The sequence below is a fragment of the Macaca nemestrina genome, chromosome 2, assembly GCF_043159975.1.
Source record: "Macaca nemestrina isolate mMacNem1 chromosome 2, mMacNem.hap1, whole genome shotgun sequence".
NCBI lineage: Eukaryota > Metazoa > Chordata > Mammalia > Primates > Cercopithecidae > Macaca > Macaca nemestrina.
In genome coordinates, this window is record NC_092126.1 from 161,443,942 (window position 1) to 161,463,307 (window position 19,366).

General features: G+C 40.3%; 1 protein-coding gene across 7 annotated transcripts in view; it reads left to right on the forward strand.

The window, feature by feature from the left end:
* The window catches only part of MIX23 (mitochondrial matrix import factor 23), a 60,128-nt gene that overhangs the window by 35,252 nt on the left and 5,510 nt on the right, over nt 1-19,366 (forward strand). For 2 of the 7 annotated variants that reach the window (XR_011620317.1, XR_011620318.1), the window contains 3 exons: nt 12,678-12,803; nt 16,158-16,304; nt 18,981-19,102. Coding sequence is in view for 2 of the 7 variants with exons in the window: in XM_011722116.2 (XP_011720418.1) it covers nt 794-844; nt 12,678-12,803; nt 16,158-16,304 (324 nt within the window). In the remaining 5 variants the exon portion in view is untranslated. Of the gene's footprint in view, nt 1-47; nt 260-751; nt 871-12,677; nt 12,804-16,157; nt 16,305-18,980; nt 19,103-19,366 lie in introns of those variants that run through there. The other 5 variants (XR_011620319.1, XR_011620315.1, XR_011620316.1 and 2 more) reach the window with 5 other exon arrangements.

A 19,366-nucleotide genomic window follows, 5' to 3' on the forward strand; every position in this document is an offset into this window, starting at 1 on the left:
TGTGGAGTGTGGCGCCGTGGGTTCTTGCCCTAGCGGATATGCATCCATGGAAGGACCTGTGTGAAATAGAAGGGAAAAGTGCAACTTTCGTGAGCTGTAAACGCCCGAAATACACCAGATAAACCAGTATTCCAGTATGCCGCTCTTCCAGTGTTTTCAATGAACATACGCTTTTTATCAGAAAACACGTAATTAGACTCAGTGCTCAGTGACCTTTTGGCTTTGGAGCATCCCTCAGGCAAATCTGAGAAATTAACGTGTATGTTTTCAATTTGTTTTCTATTTACCTATTTTCTAAAAACATTTGATCATCTCCATCCTAAACACCTTACTCATACCCACCCACTCTGCCAGAAATGCCGTTTTTTCTTTGACGTTTCTTAGTGGTCCCAAATTCTGAACAAAGACCCCTCTGCTCCAGGGTCGAGGGAGGAAGATAGGCACTGGAGTGAGAGGTATTAGGCCTCACTTGCCTAGATTTCTTTCAACGACCTGGTAGGGGAACGACAAGGAAATTGTTTCCCTTTTGTGAAGATGAGATTGGAGTAAACAGCCCCTTCAAGTTCTGACAATCTTTGATCCATGCATCTGGCCCAGTTCCAGGAGGGCATGTTAAAGGGGTTAGGACAGCAGGGTGACAGGTTTCGAGGTGGATGCGGACCACGTAGAAGTCAAGTCTTGCACTCAGCTTTCCTAAGGATTCCCCTCATGCTATATTTTTTGTCAGGCGGCTCCGCGGTCACCTTTGCTCCGCGGTGATTGGCCTGCAGCGGGGTCCTCGTGTTTGTCCAATATGGCGGCGCCCAGTGGCGGTGTGAACTGTGAGGAGTTCGCCGAGTTCCAGGTGATGGGGTTTTCCTCATGTGGCAGGCATGTCCCTCCTTTTGTCCCCAGACCCTATTCCCTGCTTTGCGAGGGAGTATGAACCAGCTTTGGAAAAAGCGGGCAATTCAAAGCTCTTTTGTAGAGCCATTGGAGGTCATGGGGGGCATGGGTTTGGCCTTAGGGAGCAAGGCTGCTCTGTAGGAGGAGGGAGGAGGGGGATCATAGTTCTCTCCGCGGCTCACAGGCCTTGAGTGGGAAGCTCTGGGTAATCCGCGGTGGTAAAGCTCGGGATCCGTGGATAAAAATTGTAACAATCTTGTAGCAGTTCCCTGAACTCAGTTTCCAGCTTCTGCCATTCGTCTCGTACTTTTCTAAGTAGAGTTTTTGTGGGAGAGAAAAAAGTGAAGTAGAGTTATTTAGTTGATAAAACAAACACTTGGTACAATTTACTATTTTTGTGGGACAGAACGTATGGAAGCTTGGAGGGAGGATTAATTCTAGTACCTGCTCTAGTGTCATTGCCCATTAGAAAAGATGTTATATTTAAAGGTTCTGCCTTTTTATGTTCAAATATCAGAGATCTAGGGCTAATTATTAACCCGTGAATTAAAGAATAGGGATCTGGTTTTGACCAAGTTGCCATTAAAGTTATCTGTTCCAATTCAGTCATAAGTGTGCTTCTGTTTAGTTACAAAGTTGAATTCCAAAATCATGATCTTAAGTATGTATTGCATTAACTAACCCAAGATACTGAAAAATTGACCTATCTGTAGTAAGCTTTGTACTTTGAACGGTTTGAAGGTAGTGGTATTCTTGAATACTGCCTCAGCCTCCCTGTAGCAAGGACTACAGGCACGTGTCACCACGCCCGGGTAATTTTTTAAAAGAAATTTTGTAAGACAGTGTCTCACCAAATAATGTTCCTGCCTCATCCTCCCAAAGTGTTGGGATTACCGGCATGAGGCACCACGCCCGGCCTAAAGTGTTTTAAATTTTTGCAATTCTTATATTTTCATTACAAAAATTAGATTTAGTACATCTGGAAAATATCCTATTTCCAAATTGAAATAAAATCCAGAAAAGAGTGTTTAAAATCGAGTGCCTAGAATCCCATTTTAGCACACATTCAAGAATTTATTGGATACTGTATTAGTCTGCTAGGGCTGCCATAACAAAATACCACAAACTAGGTGGCTTAAACAGTAGAGATTTATTTTTTCACAGTTCTGGAGACTAGAAGTCCAAGATTAAGCTGCCATCAGTTTCTAGGCTACACAGTTTGATTTAAGGGGGGAAAAGTGCCATCACAATTAGTTATAGTAAGGCCTCTCTTCCTGGCTTGTAAATGGCTGCTTTCTCACCATGTCTTCTCTATGTCACTATCTCTTCTCTGTGCCTGCACATGGAAGGAGAAGGATCTCTGGTATCTCTTCCTCTTCTTTTTTTTTTTTTGAGACAGTCTCGCTGTGTGCCCCAGGCTGGAGTGCAGTGGCACGATCTTGGCTCACTCCAACCTCCACCTCCATAGCTGGGATTACAGATGCCCCTCACCACGCCCAGTTAATTTTTGTATTTTTAGTAGAGACGGGGTTTCACCATGTTGACCAGGCTGGTCTCAAACTCCAGACCTCAGGTGATCCACATCCCCCTTGGCATCCCAAAATGCTGGGATTACAGGCGTGAGCCATGGCGCCCAGCCTATCTCTTCCTCTTCTTATAGGGACATCAGTTCTGTTGGATTAGGGCCCCACCCTTATGACCTCTATTTAACCTTTATCACATACCTCAAGGCCCTATCACCAGATACAGTCATGTTGGGGATTAGGGATTCATGAATTTTGGGGACACACAATTCAACCCATGACAGATACCTACTAGCCTCCTGGCACTTGCGAAAACCCAGTAGATGGAGTATAAAACAAGGAATGTAATCTAAGTAGGGCTGTAAAATGTGGAAAATATTGGGAAAAAAAAGAATAAAATGCTAAAAGAATTTAGAGAGAAACAAATCAAGAGATATAGTTGAGTTGGGCCTTAGGCAGGCAGGGACTAGGGGTATTCTAGGCAGAGGCGATAGGATAATAGACAAAAAGAGTTTTATGTATTTAAGGGAAATAGAAAATCAGTATTGCTAGAACACATTATTTACACAGGGTCACATTGGGGTTACACAAGATTGCAACCAGATTTGTGGAAGACCTTGTGTGTCAAGTGTCAGTTAGGGAGTCCTTTTTGGGCAAAGGGGTGAGATGATCAAAGAGGTGCCTTAGGAAGATTCATCTCTACTGCCTGTGGCTTTGTTTAGGCCCCTGTCATTTTTGGAACTAGCTTTGCAACAGGCCTTATTATCTTCTGGCAGTTTTTTCTCTACTGTATTCCCCCTTCAATCTAATCTCCATAATACTGTGGCATATGCTATTATATTCTGAATTTTATAATCTAAGCTATGTTTTTAAGTTTTAGGTTCATATGACTAGATCTAAACATCTTATATGCCATCTTAACATGGCATATAAGACCTTTTAAAATCCAATCCCAAAGTGCCTCTTGTCATGTCTCTTGCCATTGTCCTCATACATGTCTCTTTCTTCCTACCCACACCCCAGCACTTCAACATGCTTGTTTAAATATTAGTATTTCTATTAGGAACATTCATTGACATAATTGATTTTGAATCACATTGTAATTAGGCACATACTAAATATATTATTTTCTAGCATCAATGATGGTTCCTTTTATACTTATGGGGCTGCTTTCTATTCCTGTCCTTGGGGATGTTAGGTGTTAGAGGACTCTGGCAGTGTTTCTGGTTTGGGGGAAGCACTGTGGGAGCTTTGTTGTAAAAATAGAGTTTGAGGAACCAGATCTGTCTGAAAAGAGCATCATGTAAAAGGGACCTTGATGTCAAGTACCAATGACGTTACTTCTGGGTACTGTCAGTCAAAGGGAGAGGAGAGGAAAGATTAAGGGAGTTCCATGTCATTCTTTGGAGTACAGTGTATTTTAGTTATACAATGACCACTTTCCTACTCCTCACCCGTATGTACCCTGAAAAATATGTAGAATTATAAAATAACTTTACCTGAGAATGAATCTTAGGAATAGACTATAGTATAATTGTAGAGGCAATAGAAAGTTTTCTCTACTCCTGCCCACTACTAAATATAGGCACTGCTTCAATACCTAAATTGCCTTCCAAGAGGATGAGATCTTTACCCTACCAATTAGAGAGAAGGCATAAAATGCATTCCAAGAAAAATGCCTGTATAATTTCAGAGTCAGCCTACAATGAGAGATTCATGATAAATCAGATCTCTTGTTTTGAGGAAGATGGAAGAAGAAGCTGGGGGTACTACAGAATTTATAAAGTTATCTTTGGCTATGATTTAACGTTGAGAAGCTTATGAGGGTTCTACACAAGATGCGGCTTTCAGAGAACCATTGAACTGTGTGTGTTTTTGTGTTATTTCTGTGGACAGGTGTTGCAGTTTATTGTGTATGATGTCTGTTCTGTTCAGGGGTGTCTTCTGTGTATTTTCTTGGTGAATTTGTGTGGACAGGAGTGTATGCCATTGGGGCTAGGCCTCAGGTAGGTAGTCAGTAATTCCTTATGGTTGATCCAAAGTGATCCAAAAATGCAGCATTTTTGTGCCTGCATTCACCTTCGTTTGCTCATAATCTGTGAGGGCAGCGCGAACTTTTGCCTAGAACCTTTTGGAGTTGCCTTAAGAGCTTTGACACTTTTTTCCCTGTGAAGAAATGTGAGCCTGGTGAGATGGTTTACAGTTCTTTTCCTTCTGCCTTTTCAATTTTGAAAGAAATCACTTCCTGTCTCATTACACCACAAAAACACTGAGGGCCCACTATGTTGCACCACACATTCGCTGTTCTCAACAGGTTCCTATAAATAAAATTCTAATCTCCCTCTTTTCATAACTCAAATGATTGAATAAATGGCATGCATCTACTACTTTATCACCCACACTTTATTTTGCTACAATGTTTCCTTCCCCAATCATTTTACCTCCCTTTTTTTCTTTCTCTTTAGCTTTTCTGGTATCTCTTCTGTGACGTTTAAGAATGGCATACAGGCCGGGCGCGGTGGCTCAAGCCTGTAATCCCAGCACTTTGGGAGGCCGAGACGGGCGGATCACGAGGTCAGGAGATCGAGACCATCCTGGCTAACACGGTGAAACCCCGTCTCTACTAAAAAATACAAAAAGCTAGCCGGGCGAGGTGGCGGGCGCCTGTAGTCCCAGCTACTCGGGAGGCTGAGGCAGGAGAATGGTCTAAACCTGGGAGGCGGAGCTTGCAGTGAGCTGAGATCCGGCCACTGCACCCCAGCCTGGGCGACAGAACAAGACTCTGTCTCAAAAAAAAAAAAAAAAAGAATGGCATACAGTTTTCAGCAATTCCTGAACAAGTACGTTATCAGTTTAGGGATTGTCATTATATTTTCTAGAATACAGCACTGTCCAATAGGACTTTCTGTGATGGTGGAAATGTTCTACATTTATGCTGTCTCCATATGGTGGCCACTAGTAACAGGTGGCTCTCGAACACTTGAAATGTGACTACTGCAATTAAGGAACTAAATTTTAAATTGCATTTAATTTTAATTTACATAATCTCATGTGGCTAGTGTCTGCCAAGTTGAAAGCCAAGCTCTAGATCATATATTGATAATTCTCTGGTACACACAGAAAAATTGATATACAGTCATGCTCCACCTAATGACGTTTCAGTCACTGACCAATTGCATATACAGATGTGTTCCCATGAGATTATAACACCATATTTTTACTGTATCTTTTCCATGTGTAGATATATTTAGATATACAAGTATCACTGTGTTACAGTTGCTCACAGTATTCAGTACAGTAACCTGGTGTATAGGTTTGTAGCCTAAAAGCAGTCATCTATACTATATAGCCTAAGTGTATAGTAAGCTGTAATACCATCTAGGTTTGTGTAAGTACATGCTATGATTCTCACACAACAGAATCACCCAATGACACATTTCTCAGAATGTTTCCCTGTTATTAAGCAATACATGACTGTTTGATAATCCATATTTGTAGGTTCCATTGGTAAGACAATAAAATTGATGGACTCATTACCTAGTTAATGTGGATGGATTCCCATTGCTATGTGAGAAACTTAGTAGTATGTCCAAATTGTTTTATTGGAGATGAATCGGGCTAAAGTGATTAAGGTATAGCCAGTGTTCAAATTTAAAACTGGTTAAAGTTCGGAGTCAATAAAAATCCCAGGAAATGTCAAACGACGTAATCTCACCTGGATTGCTGCAGTGTCTAACTGAGCTTTTGACATCTACTGTAGTTCCTCTCCAGTCCATGTTCCACACTTTAACCTAAGCAGTCATTTTAGAACACAGATCTGATCGTGTAACCTTAATCATGACAAAAAATACATGTTTGGTTCCCTGTGGGTCTCAGAAAAGACTAAAATCCTATCATATGACCTCTAATAATGGACCTCATGTTACACCATGTTTTATCTTTCTCTCTGTACTTAAGCCACATTGCCTTTTCTGTCCATTAAACACTCTGTTTAAATGGCTCTCTTTAAGGTCACCCATGATTTCCATCCTCCCAAGTTTAAAAGTTTAATTTCTGTTCATAGAATCATTTGTTTATTCATTACAATTTTTTTTTTGAGGCATAGTCACCAAGGCTGGAGGGCAGTGGCACATCATAGCTCACTGTAACCTTGAACTCCTGGGCTCAAGTGATCCTTCTGCCCTGGCATCCCAAGTAGCTAGGACTGCAGGCACATGCCACCATACTTGGCTAAATTTTTTACTTTTTTTTTTTTTTTTTTGAGACGGAGTCTCGCTCTGTCGCCCAGGCTGGAGTGCAGTGGCCGGATCTCAGCTCACTGCAAGCTCCGCCTCCCGGGTTCACGCCATTCTCCTGCCTCAGCCTCCCGAGTAGCTGGGACCACAGGCGCCGCCACCTCACCCGGCTAATTTTTTGTGTTTTTAGTAGAGACGGGGTTTCGCCGTGTTAGCCAGGATGGTCTCGATCTCCTGACCTCGTGATCCGCCCGTCTCGGCCTCCCAGAGTGCTGGGATTACAGGCTTGAGCCACCGCGCCCGGCCAATTTTTTACTTTTGTGGAGACAAGAGTCTTACTTTGTTGCTCAGGCTGGTCTTGAACTCCTAGCCACAAGCAGTCCTCCTGCCTCAGCCTCCCAAAGAGCTGGGATTACACATGTGAGCCACCGCACCCGGCCCCATATAATTCTTGAGTTAGTAACATTCAACACAAATGACCATTCCCTCCTTTAAACCTTTCTTCTGACTTCGGTGACATCACAGAATTTTTCCTCTACTTGTAGATGCTAGAATTCCTTAATTCATTGGCCCCCTTCGCTCTGTACAGTCTCCTTCAGTGATCTCTTCTAGTTTCATGACTTTAAAGAACATCAGTTTATTGGTATAACTCCACCCCTGATCAGTGTCAGACTGGCATATTCTACTTTCTATTCCACTCTTCTACTAAGATATCTAATAGGCATCAAACGTAACAAGTCCAAAACAAAGCTTTGTTTTTTGTTGTTTTTTTAATTTTTAAAATTTTAGATTTAGGGGTACATATACGGGTTTCTTTTTTGAGATGGAGTCTCACTTTGTCACCCAGGCTGGAGTACAGTGGCGCAATCTCGGCCCACTACAACCTCTGCCTGCTGGGTTCAAGCAATTCTCCTGCCTTAGCCTCCCAAGCACCTGAGACTACAGGCATGAGCCACTGCACCTGGCACTCATAGCCTTCTAATTTACCCATCACACAAATTGTGAACATTGTACCCAACAGTAGTTTTTCAACCCTCACCTTCCTCCTTCCCCTTATCCTTTGGAGTCCCCAATGTCTATTCTTTCCATCTTTATGTGTATATGCACCATTGTTTAGCTACCACTTATAAACAAGCACATTTGGTATTTGATTTTCTGTTTTGAGTTATTTCACTTAATGGCCTCCAGTTCCATCCATGTTGCTGCAAAGGACATGATTTCATTCTTTTTCTTCTTCTTCTTTTTTTTTTTTTTGGAGACAGACTTTCGTTCCTGTTGCCCAGGTTGCACGATCTGGCTCACTGCAACCTCTACCTCCCGGGTTCAAGCTATTCTCCTGCCTCAGCCTCCCAAGTAGTTGGGATTACAGGCACCCACAACCACACCCAGCTAATTTTTTGTATTTTTAGTAAAGACAGAGTTCCACCATGTTGTCCAAGCTGGTCTCGAACTCCTGACCCCAGGTGATCCACTTGCCTCGGCCTCCCAAAGTGCTAGATTACAGGCGTGAGCCACCACGCCTGGATGATTTCATTCTTTTCTGTGGCTGCATGGTATTCCATATATATGTGTGTATACATACACTACATTTTCTTTATCCAGTCAACTGTTGATGGACAGTTAGCTTGCTGCTGTGAATAGTGCTGTAATCAACATATGAGTACAAGTGTCTTTTTTTGTTTTTGTTTGAGATGGAGTCTCACTCTGTTGCCCAGGCTAGAATGCAGTGGCACAATCTCGGCTCACTGCAACTCCACCTCCCTTGTTCAAGAGATTCTCCTGCCTCAGCCTCCCGAGTAGCTGGGATTACAGGTGCGCACCACCATACCCATCTAATTTTTGTATTTTTAGTAGAGACGGAGTTTCACCATGTTGGTCAGACTGATCTCGAACTCCTGACCTCGTGATCCACCTGCCTCGGCCTCCCCAAAGTGCTGGGATTACAGGCATGAGCCACCGTACCCAGCCTCTAGGTGTCTTTTTTTATATAATGATTTCTTTTCCTTTGGGTAAGTACCCAGTAGTGGGACTGCTGGGTGAAATGGTAGTTCTGTTGTTGGTTCTCTGAGAAATCTCCATGTATTCCATAGAGGTTGTACTAATTTACATTTCCATCAATAGTGTATAAGCATTCCCTTTTCTCCGCATGCACGCCAATATCTGTTGCCACAACAGAACTTAAAAAAAAAAAGTTTTATTCTACAAAATTTTAAACATAACACAGAAGGAGAGGCTGTACCACAAACACTCATGTACCCATTCCCCAACTTCAACAACCAATTCATGGCCACTCTTGTTTCATCTGTTCACTACTACCACTTACCCCACCCTAATCTGATTATTTTGAGGTCATCCCAAATACCATACCATTTTTTCTGTAAAATTTCTGACTTTATCTCCAAGAGATTATGACTTTCTAACACCATACCATTACCACATACAAACAATGAACAGTAATCATCAGGCAGCCTGAGTTAGAATACAATTCTTGATGTTCCCACTCTTTCCAAGTCTCTTCCTTCCCCAGTCTCCCATCACCATAAGTTAATGGCATTTCCATACATTTAGTTGCTTAGGCCTCAAGCTTGAAAGTCATCCTATTTTCTTTTCTCGTCCCTGACCACCAATTCAGCAATTTCTGTTAGCTCTGTCTTCAAAATATATCCAACTACCTCTCCTTAGTTTTTTTGTGTGTTTGCCCAGGCTGAAGTGCAGTGGTGCAATCATGGCTCACCACTGCCTCAACCTCCTGAGCTCAAGCAATCCTCCTACTTTGCCTCAGCCTCTCAAATTGTTGGGATTACAGGCATGAGCCACCACCCCCAGCCCAAATGTTCCTATAGTTGGTTCAATCACGTCATTTAGGTTTCAGCTTAAATGCTACATCCTCAGAAAAGCCTTTTTTGATCTCTCTATCTAAAGTAGCCCCCAAGCACCACTCAGTCACTCTTCATCTCGTTACCTTAGTTTGTTTTCTTTTTCATAGTACTTTTTAGTACCGGAGATTATCTTGTTTATAGGATACTTGTTTAATTTCTATCTCCCCCTTCAGGAATTTTGCTGTATAAGAGCAAGGACCTCTTTTATTCATTACTGTGGCCTTGATGTTTTGAATAGTGCCTGACCATTACTAGACATAGGACAATTGGCCCTCCCATATCTATGGGTTTTACATCCATGGATTGAATCAATCGTGGATGGAAAATAGTCGGAAAAAAAGGTTGCATCCATACTGAACATGTACAGACTTTTTCTTATTATTATACCCTACACACTACAGTATAACTAACACCTATTTACATAGCATTTATATTGTATTAGATATAAGTAATCTAGAGTTTATTTAAAGTATATGGAAGGATGTGGATAGGTTTTATACAAATATTTTGCCATTTTATATCAGGGACTTGAGCATCCTTGGATTTTGGTAACCATAGGAGGACCTGGAACCAAACCCCCATGGATACTAAGGAATGACTGTAATTATATTTTGAATGAAGAATGAGTTAATAAATGAATGAACTCTGTGGTACTCTCTCTTACCGCTGCATTATTTAAAGACAAATATTGCTGAGGGCTTTCATAACCAAGAAAACCTCTATCCAAAAGGCACAGCTTAACCCTTGGCCTCAGAAGATCAGTTCAGTTTAGCAAGTGAAAAGGAAGGTTTTGAAGGAGAGTTTAAAGGAGACATTTTTTTTTTTTAATAGGCCAGTCATAGGACGTAAAGTGGCAAGGTGGGTCCCTGTCTTCTACTTACCTTTTTTTTTTTTTTTTTTTTTTGGACTCCCCAAATAGTACTACCATCATTTGTTTGGAATTTGCCACTTAAGCACAATACATATATCCTCCACTATGTATGGTGGTTGCCCAGTGAATATGTTGAGATTATCCCTTAAGAATTCCAGTTTACAGAGAATACTGTTTAAAAAATAGAAAGATACAGGACGAAAAGATAATGAACTTGGTTTTAGACCTGATATTTGCCAGTGTTTTATTAGTCTGAATTATGAGCCTTCTGGAAGCTGTTTCACTTCTAGATTGAGGTATAGAAAAGGCCATTAAATTCACTAATTAAAAATTAATGGAATGATAGAACAGAATCTAGACTACAGACTTAGATTGAATGGACTAAGTGGTTTGTAATTGGAAACTACCTAAATGTTCGTTAAAGAGAAAGTAACCAAATGAGTTGTAGTGCTTGAACAGGATAGAATACTTATGCAACTATTTAAAATATCTTCAGGGCTGGGTGTAGTGGCTCTTGCCTGTAATTCCAGCACTTTGGGAGACTGAGGCAGGCTGATTGCTTGAGTCCAGGAGTTCGAGATCAGCCTGGGCAATGTGGCAAAACCCTCTCTCTACAAAAATATATAAAAACATCAGCTGGGTGTAGTTGCACATGCCTATGGTCACAGCTATTTGAGGGGCTGAGGTGGGAGGATCACCTGAGCCCAGGAGGCAAAGGCTGCAGTGAGCCAATATCATGCCACTGCACTCCAGCCTAAGCAACAGAGTGAGACCCCGTCCCAAAAAAAAAAAAAAAGAAAAAAAAATCAAGACGTTTCTAGCAACAAGAACAGAGTGCTCATAATATAATGTCATAAAGCCAGATTTTAAAATGTTACATAGTACCTCAGTTTTATAAAAACATTGATAGGTGTGTGTAGAAAAAAGACCAAAGGAACATATTAAAGTGTTGATAATGGTTAACTATAGATGATTTTTATTTAAAGTGTTTTTCTAACTTTTCTAAAATGAAAGTAATAATTTAATCATAATAAGAATTTTTATTTTAACAAATGGATGAGGAAAGAAAGGAATTGGTTTCAGTCATGGATTTAAGTTTGGCAAAGGTAAGAAGTAGGATAGTATATTGAGGGAGAAAGAATCAAACGTTGCTTTTAGTACATATTAATATTGAATGTTAACTTGGATGTTTTCAATAATAAGTGTATTCCTAGTATTATATAATTCTGTTTTATTTTCTTTCGTTCTTTCTTTTTTTAAGAGACAGGATCTCACTATCGCCCAGGCAGGAGTACAGTGGTGTGATCATAGCTCACTGCAGCCTTGAACTCCTGGGCTCAATGATCTTCCTGCCTTAGCCTCCCAGGTAGCTAGGATTGTAGGCATGAGTCACCATGCCCGGCTATTTAAAAAAATTTTTTTTTGTAGAGACAGAGTCTCACTATGTCTGTCATTCAGGCTGGTCTCGAATTTCTGGGTTCAAGCTATATTCTTGCCTCAGCCTCCTAAAGTGTTGGGATTACAGGTGTGAGCCACCGTGCCTAGCCATTTTCTTGATGCTTTGTAAGTGACTGGGGTTTTTTTTTGTTGTTGTTGTTCTTGTTTGGATATTTTGTAAATCTGAGAAACAAAAAAGAAAGAGAAAGATATACTGCCAGAAACTTCTCCCAGAGTTTAACTGAAGACGAGATGTAGCTGATGTCCAGCCTTTCTCTAGTGACAAGTGAAAAGAAGTACACTGATCACATGTGGGTAGGAGGGCTATGCTATATGGGTAGTTAGTACCAGTCTTTTTAAGTTCCCTGCCCTTTTGATATTATTTTTCTGTTAAGTTTTTTTTTTTTTTTTTTTTTTTTTTTGAGAATTGGAGGCTTTCTGAGGGAAGAGGGATCCTTGGAACATATGAGCTAGGGTTACTAAGAAAAAGTAAAAACTAGTAGTATACTTTATTGGCTGTATGCTGGAGTTGGAAGGAGCATACACTGTTTGCTAAACACCATGCCAGCAAACGGGATTTCAACGTGAGTAAAACAGTCTTAACTCTTAAGACAGTCACATTTGAGCCAAGGAGGCAGAGTTGGTGCCCACTGTTAAAATTACCATTACTTAACCTACCTATCATCCTTGAACATTTTCTTATGGTTACACTGTATTTGGCTTGGTTTCCTCACTCCTGACTTAAAGGATTGTAAAATATCCAAGAGTTTTATTTTTTACTTAAATACTCATTTTTTATCACTAACTTTCCATTCGGATTATATTCTTTTATTTTAAATACATATAGGAATTACTCAAGGTGATGAGGACAATTGATGACAGAATAGTACATGAATTAAACACTACGGTTCCAACAGCTTCCTTTGCAGGGAAAATTGATGCCAGCCAAACCTGTAAACAACTTTATGAGTCTGTAAGTGTATTTTTTGAGTCTTTTGCTTCTTTCATGTCTTTCTTTGCAGACTGAATAAGAAATCAGTTATCTTGTAACTCAGCTGTGACTAAAGGAATGACATCTTCAGGTTTCTTTGCCTATACCTGATGGTGTATATAAGTTTTGATCTGGTTACTACACATTCAAGAAAATGTGTGACCTTATGCTTGTGAAATCTTACCAAACCTGAGAAGAAATGGTTCTAAAGAATGGGAGCAGTTGTTTTGCAGCCTTTACCTCACGGAGACCTTATGTACAAGGGAATGAAAGAGTAGAGTGAAACAGTGAAGTAAGACAGTAACAAGAGCAAGGACTGTGAGTACATCAGTCCTAAAAAGCCAGACAACTGGTATAAAGAAGAATTAAAACCCTTCACACCTTTAAATCTTCTTTTTCTCACTCCTCAGGAAGGGGAATAGAAGCATTTGGCAACTGGGAGAGAAGGAAAACCAATGGATCAATTGTCCTTTCCTGAGGCTTTGGTTTCTCAAGTATATTTTTTTCATTGCCCACCCTTTATTTCTCTTTTTTAATCTCCAAAAGCAGAAGGAAATAATGATGCAGCAAAATATTTTTCATAGTTTATTTACCTATATTCTTTCATTAATGCAGAAGCTAAAGTTCAAATGACACTTACTATTTTAAGTTCTACCACAAGGTTATTGTTTGGATTCATAGTCATGAAGAAGGCATCCTTAAAACCTAAACTGCCTCTCTCAGATCAGTTTTGGACGAGCTTATCCATGTCAGTTAAATTCAGAGCATCAACTACTGATATTTTTGTTCTGTGTTAAAGTGTGTTATTTTAAATGAGCAGGTAAGTCTTGTGGCTTGAGAAAACCATAAGGTTGTGGACTTAATGAGTGGAATTCAGTGTCCAGAGTCGATAGTATGGGACCTAGTCCTAATTGGCTATGAGGTTGTTAGACAGTTCACTTTCTTTGGGTACCTCTGTCTGAATAACTAAAATTTATGGTCACTTTGGTGATACTCCCTCTCTCACCTCACTACTCATATAATTTCCATAATCTGTAAAATTGTTTCCATTTACAATCTTCCTGTTAACCTAGATGTTTATAGTGTAGTGATTAACAATATGGATTCTAGATCTAGATTATTCACATCTGCTACCTCCTAGCTAGGTGACCTTGAATATGTTACATAACCTCTGCCTCAGGTTTTTTGTTTTTTGTTTTTTGTTTTTTGTTTTTGAGACAGTGTCTCACTTTGTCACCCAGACTGGAGTACAGTGGCAGGATCTCAGCTCAGTGCAACCTCCACCTCCTGGGTTCAAATGTTTCTCGCACCTCAGCCTCCCAAGTAGCTGGGACTACAGGCACATGCTCCCACACCTGGCTAAATTTTTTTGTATTTTTTGGTGGAGATGGGGTTTTCACCATGTTGGCCAGTCTGGTCTCGAACTCCTGACTGCAAGTGATCCACCCACCTCGGCCTCCCAAAGTGCTGGGATTACAGGTGTGAGCCAACATGCCTGGCTGTCTGCCTCAGTTTTAATATTTGTAAACTAGTATAATAATAGTACCTAGTTCATACAGTTGTTGGCGCATTGAGTTATAAAGTGCCTACAGTACTCAGTGTTTTGTATATAAATATTGCTGGTCAGGTGCGGCAGCTCACGCCTGTAATCCCAACACTTTGGGAGGCTGAGGTAGGAGGATCGCTTGAGTCCAGGAGTTCAAGACCAGCCTGGGTGACATAGCGAAACTACATCTCCACAAAAAATACAAAAATTAGCTGGGCTTAGTGGCGTGCGCCTACAGTCCCAGACACTTGAGAGGCTAAGGCAGGAGGATTGCTTGAGCCCAGGAGGCAGAGGTTGCAGTGAACCAAGATCACACCACCACAGTCTAGCCTGAGTGACAGAGCAAGACCCTGTCTCAAAAAATGTTTGCTGCTACTGCTATCATTTTTTTTAACAGGCCCTGTGAGAGTCACAAGTTGTTATTTTTTATCTCCTTGTTGAGTCAAGATAAGCTTGCATACTAAATTTAGAACTCTTCTGTTTTGGAAATCCTGTGTGTGTGTTTGAGTTTTTCTCTGTATCTTTATCCTGGAAGGATTCAGCAACATGTATATCAAGTAAAGCTTAATTTTTCAAGTAGCTTTGTGCCAGGGATCAAGCCTGCAGCAGAGTGCCCATACCAATAAGTACCACTGAGTTCCCTTAAGTATTATGTCAGTCAAGAAGCAGAACTCTATGAAATGTCCAAGTTGCTCATATTCACCCTGACTTTAATCCCTGACCCAGCTTCCTTCTATAGCTAAAGAAGGGATGTTTGCCTTTTCAAATAGCACTTCTTCCTAGGAGATGATCAGTAAAGTTATTATGAAGCACTCGTTTTAGAAATTTCAAATCTCAAAAGTTACTCAAGATAAAACTTATAAACGTCAATGAGATCTTATTAGAGCATATTCCCTTCAATCTGTGACTTTTTTTAGCTTTACATTGTTTATTCCCATGGTAAACATAAACATCAGTACTGAACAATAAAGTCTACGAACTTGAAACAGTGCTTTACAAATGCAGATTTTGGGGTATTATCAAAATGTGGCTGTGATTATGGAAGTATGTTTGAAACACGACCATGATACTTTATGAATCAAGATGGGAAATAAATGAGAACGGTTTTTATTAATTTGTTGCATTAAGATGGAGGTTATCAAAGAGTTGTTCTGTCAGACATCCTTAATTTCAGTCAGCACACACAATTGATGCAACTACTAATCTGTGCTTCATATATAAGTTTTCCTTATCAGTACTTATACTTTATAATCTTGAAAAGGGCTCTGTCTTCCGTAGGTAAATGTAGCATTCTTTGTTATTCTTTATTGTAGTGAAATCTTCTATACATGACTTAGTGTATAATTTCTTTCACTTGTTAACGATGTAAGACAGAAAAAAATATGAAAGGACAAAGAGAGGAAGAATAGCCGTCAGTGGCCAGGCGTGTGCGGGTGGTTGTAGAATAGAGGAACACATGAATGGAATCACAGGAAAAGTCAGTGATGTAAGGTAGACGAAACCGAAGTGAAAAGTCCAGTGTGGGGAATGCAGGAAGCCGAGGGCAATACCGGGAGCATATTGAGGAGGAGGACAGCCCCAGACTTCATACCTTCCACCCTCAGAGATGCTGCCGGTTATGTTTTTAGATGAAGTAGCTGATTCAACACAATTTTCTCTTTCATGGTTTCAGTCATCAGAAATTGTTTTAGAAAGTATTAAATTTGTATAGTCTCAAGAACTTTTTTGAAAAGCACTAAAATGTGAAAATTGATGCATTTTTTTTCTCCTTTCATTCCTTTGTTCTTTAGTTGATGGCAGCTCATGCCAGTAGAGACAGAGTCATAAAAAATTGTATAGCCCAGACCTCAGCAGTAGTAAAAAACCTCCGGGAAGAGAGAGAAAAGAATTTGGATGATTTAACGTTATTAAAGCAACTTAGAAAAGAGCAGACAAAGGTAAGTTGAACAGAATTAACATTTCTCAGGCAAAGTTTTTCCAACTGTAGCCTTGAAAGTGAAAATTTTAATATGAAAATTTTGGCATATAATATGGCTATTACTTAAAAAAAATAACCGAGAGACGAGTGCTTCAATTTTAGTGGACTTTATTTTATTATGTTTAGATATTAATTGGTAAATTAGTGTGCACGTCTTGAACAAATGCAACATAGCAGCTTTGTCTAAAATGAGCACATAGTCATAATTTATTTTCATTTATTTGTTTCTTTCTATTAAAGACAAGGGATCACTACAGGTGAAGTACCACATCAGAAATTCTGGGGAAATCACATCTGTATAGTATCTCCCTTTTGAGACATAACTTGAGAAAAAACATCTCTAATATATTTTGAAAATAGCTCCAGTTTCATTCTGTAGAAATCTGCTGAAATGTAATATAGACTATTTAACTTCAGGATATTACCCTCGTTAGCCATAAAAATATAGTGTGATTTAAATATAACCAGATGCACTTGTACCTCATAATTTATTTCCCTACTGTGTAAAAGTTGCTAGGGATCTTTGGCCTTTTCTTGGACATGCCTTTTTCCCATTTCCTCCCCCATTCCTGCAGTGTTTTTACTTTTAAGAAAACGGCAAGTACCTACCTAGGATGTGTCAGAGGAAGCCTTATTTTCCCAAGTCAACTGTAATGTAGATAGGGTGTAGACTTCAGAATACAGTTAATGCAGCAGAACTGTTTCTTTACAGCCCTCGTGTGTGACAAGTCAAGGAAACAATAGAAAAATACATCATATTTTATTATGTGGGATTTATTGCTGTCTTTCTTTTGAGGGGACTCTTAGCGGCAACTTTTTATCTTGTATAATTTCAAACTTACAAAAAAGTTGTAAGAATAGTACAAGGAACTCTCATGTGCCCTTTACCTATATTCACTTAATATTTATATGTTGCCCCACCTGCTTTACAGTTTATTCTCTTCACCCTCCCTCTCTCCTTCTCGTCATCCTTCCCTGCCTTCCTCACTCTCCCTGTCTCCCCACACACCTGTGTGCATAAATATATTTTTCCCATGAACCATTTTGAGAGTATGTTGTATACATTGTACCACTTTACCCTTAAACTCATTAGTTATTTCGAAGAACAGGGACTTTTCCTACAGGACCAGTGTACAATTATCAAAATCATGTTTTTTTTGTTTGTTTTTGAGATGGGGTCTCACTCTGTCACCTAGGCTGGAGTGCAGTGGTGCAATCTCAATTATTGCAACCTCTGCTTCTGGGGCTCAAGCAATCCTGCCTTAGCCTCCCCAGTAGCTGAGACTATAGGTGCGAACCACCACACCCAGCTCATTTTTTGTATTTTGGGTAGAGATGGGGTCTTCCCATGTCACCCAAGCTTGTCTCAAACTCCTGAGCTCAAAGTGATCCGCCCTCCTCCACCTCCCAAAGTGCTAGGATTATAGGTGTGAGCCACCACACCTGACTTCATGTTTATATTTTAAGATGGCATAATAGGTGACTTATGGATCCTTGTGGGATTGAGTCATGCTTTTCATACTGCACAGTCATGAAGTTTGCCCTTTGTTTAGAAGATGTAGCTAAACTGTAAAAAGGGGACCTCATCATCTATTGAAAACTATTAGTAGAAAAGAAAAGAAACCTCTTTCCTTGTAGCTGGCTGCACACAAGGTGAGTAGGCCGGGCTGCTGCACTTTCTCGATCATTCCGCCAATTCAGGATGTCTCACTGGATATAGGACTCAGCCACTGTCTTTGCTGCTCTCTTTGTTCATGACTACTGCATCAGGTCTGTATTCCATACCTGCTCATGCAACAGGCACTGGTGGATCCCTTGGACAGTGACCTAATGCAGTGATGTTGATCTTATTCCCCTTGCTGTTCATGAAGGCGTATAGATTATTTATTTATTTGTGTATTTATTTTTATTTTTTTTGAAATGGAGTCTCACACTTTCGCCTAGGCTGGAGTGGTGCAATCTTGGCTCACTACAACCTCTACCTCCCAGGTTCAAGAGATTCTCCTGCCTCAGCCTCCTTAGTAGCTGGGATTACAGGTGCCTGCCACCACGCCCAGCTAAAATTTTTTGTTTTTTGTATTTTAGTAGGGACAGGTTTTCACCATGTTGGCCAGGCTGCTCTCAAACTCCTGACCGTGTGATCCCCCCGTCTTGGCATCCCAAAGTGCTGGGATTACAGGCCTGAGCCACCGTGTCCAGCTGGCATACAGATAATTTATATAAAACTGGTGAAAGTCTAGTAATATTGGAGTTTGTATTTCAATGCTCTTGAAGGTGTTGACAAAGGAAACTGCAGGGCAAAGGCTGTTAAATCAGAAACTGAAAAGTCGCTGTTTACAGATCAAGTCAAACAGAATAGAGTGACTAGTTAGTGGAGAGCAAAGTTCAAAACTCTAAACTACTGAGTGTTTGGGAGTGATTGTGACACACAATTTACTCAGCCTCCAGATCTGCCCTTGTGTCTTTAGGGCCCAGATAGAATCACCAGGATGACCACTGCAAGGAGGGGTTGAGAAACCAATCAGTGAGTTGAATGAGGTTTGCTTTCTAGCTCGATAACATATAGGGCTGGGGGTAACCATGGGTTAGTACATAAGCAAATAAGGAAACGTGAATTTTTTTTTTAATTTTCAAGTTTGCTATGAAGATTATGGAATCAGAGAGAGCTCTTGGAGATGGTACAACTCTACCTCTTCATTTTCTGTCTGAGGAAAAAGACTCAGAGATACTAACTGACACCCCCAAAGCCACAAGCTAGTAAGTGGTAGAACTGGGACTTTAACCCATCTCTTCTGACCCTGGATTCAGTCAGTTTCTTTAAGTTGTGACTAATAGTCAAATACTTTAGTGAGTATATTTTATTTATAGACAGATGCCAGTCAGAAACTCCCCACTACTTTACCTGAACCTTTCTAACTCAAAAAAAGCACCTTCCTTTCTGGACCTCTGTAACTGCTGTCACATGTTAGTTGCCTTAAGTTTACCTGTTGAAGACCTAGAGACAACTATCTCAAAGGTGAC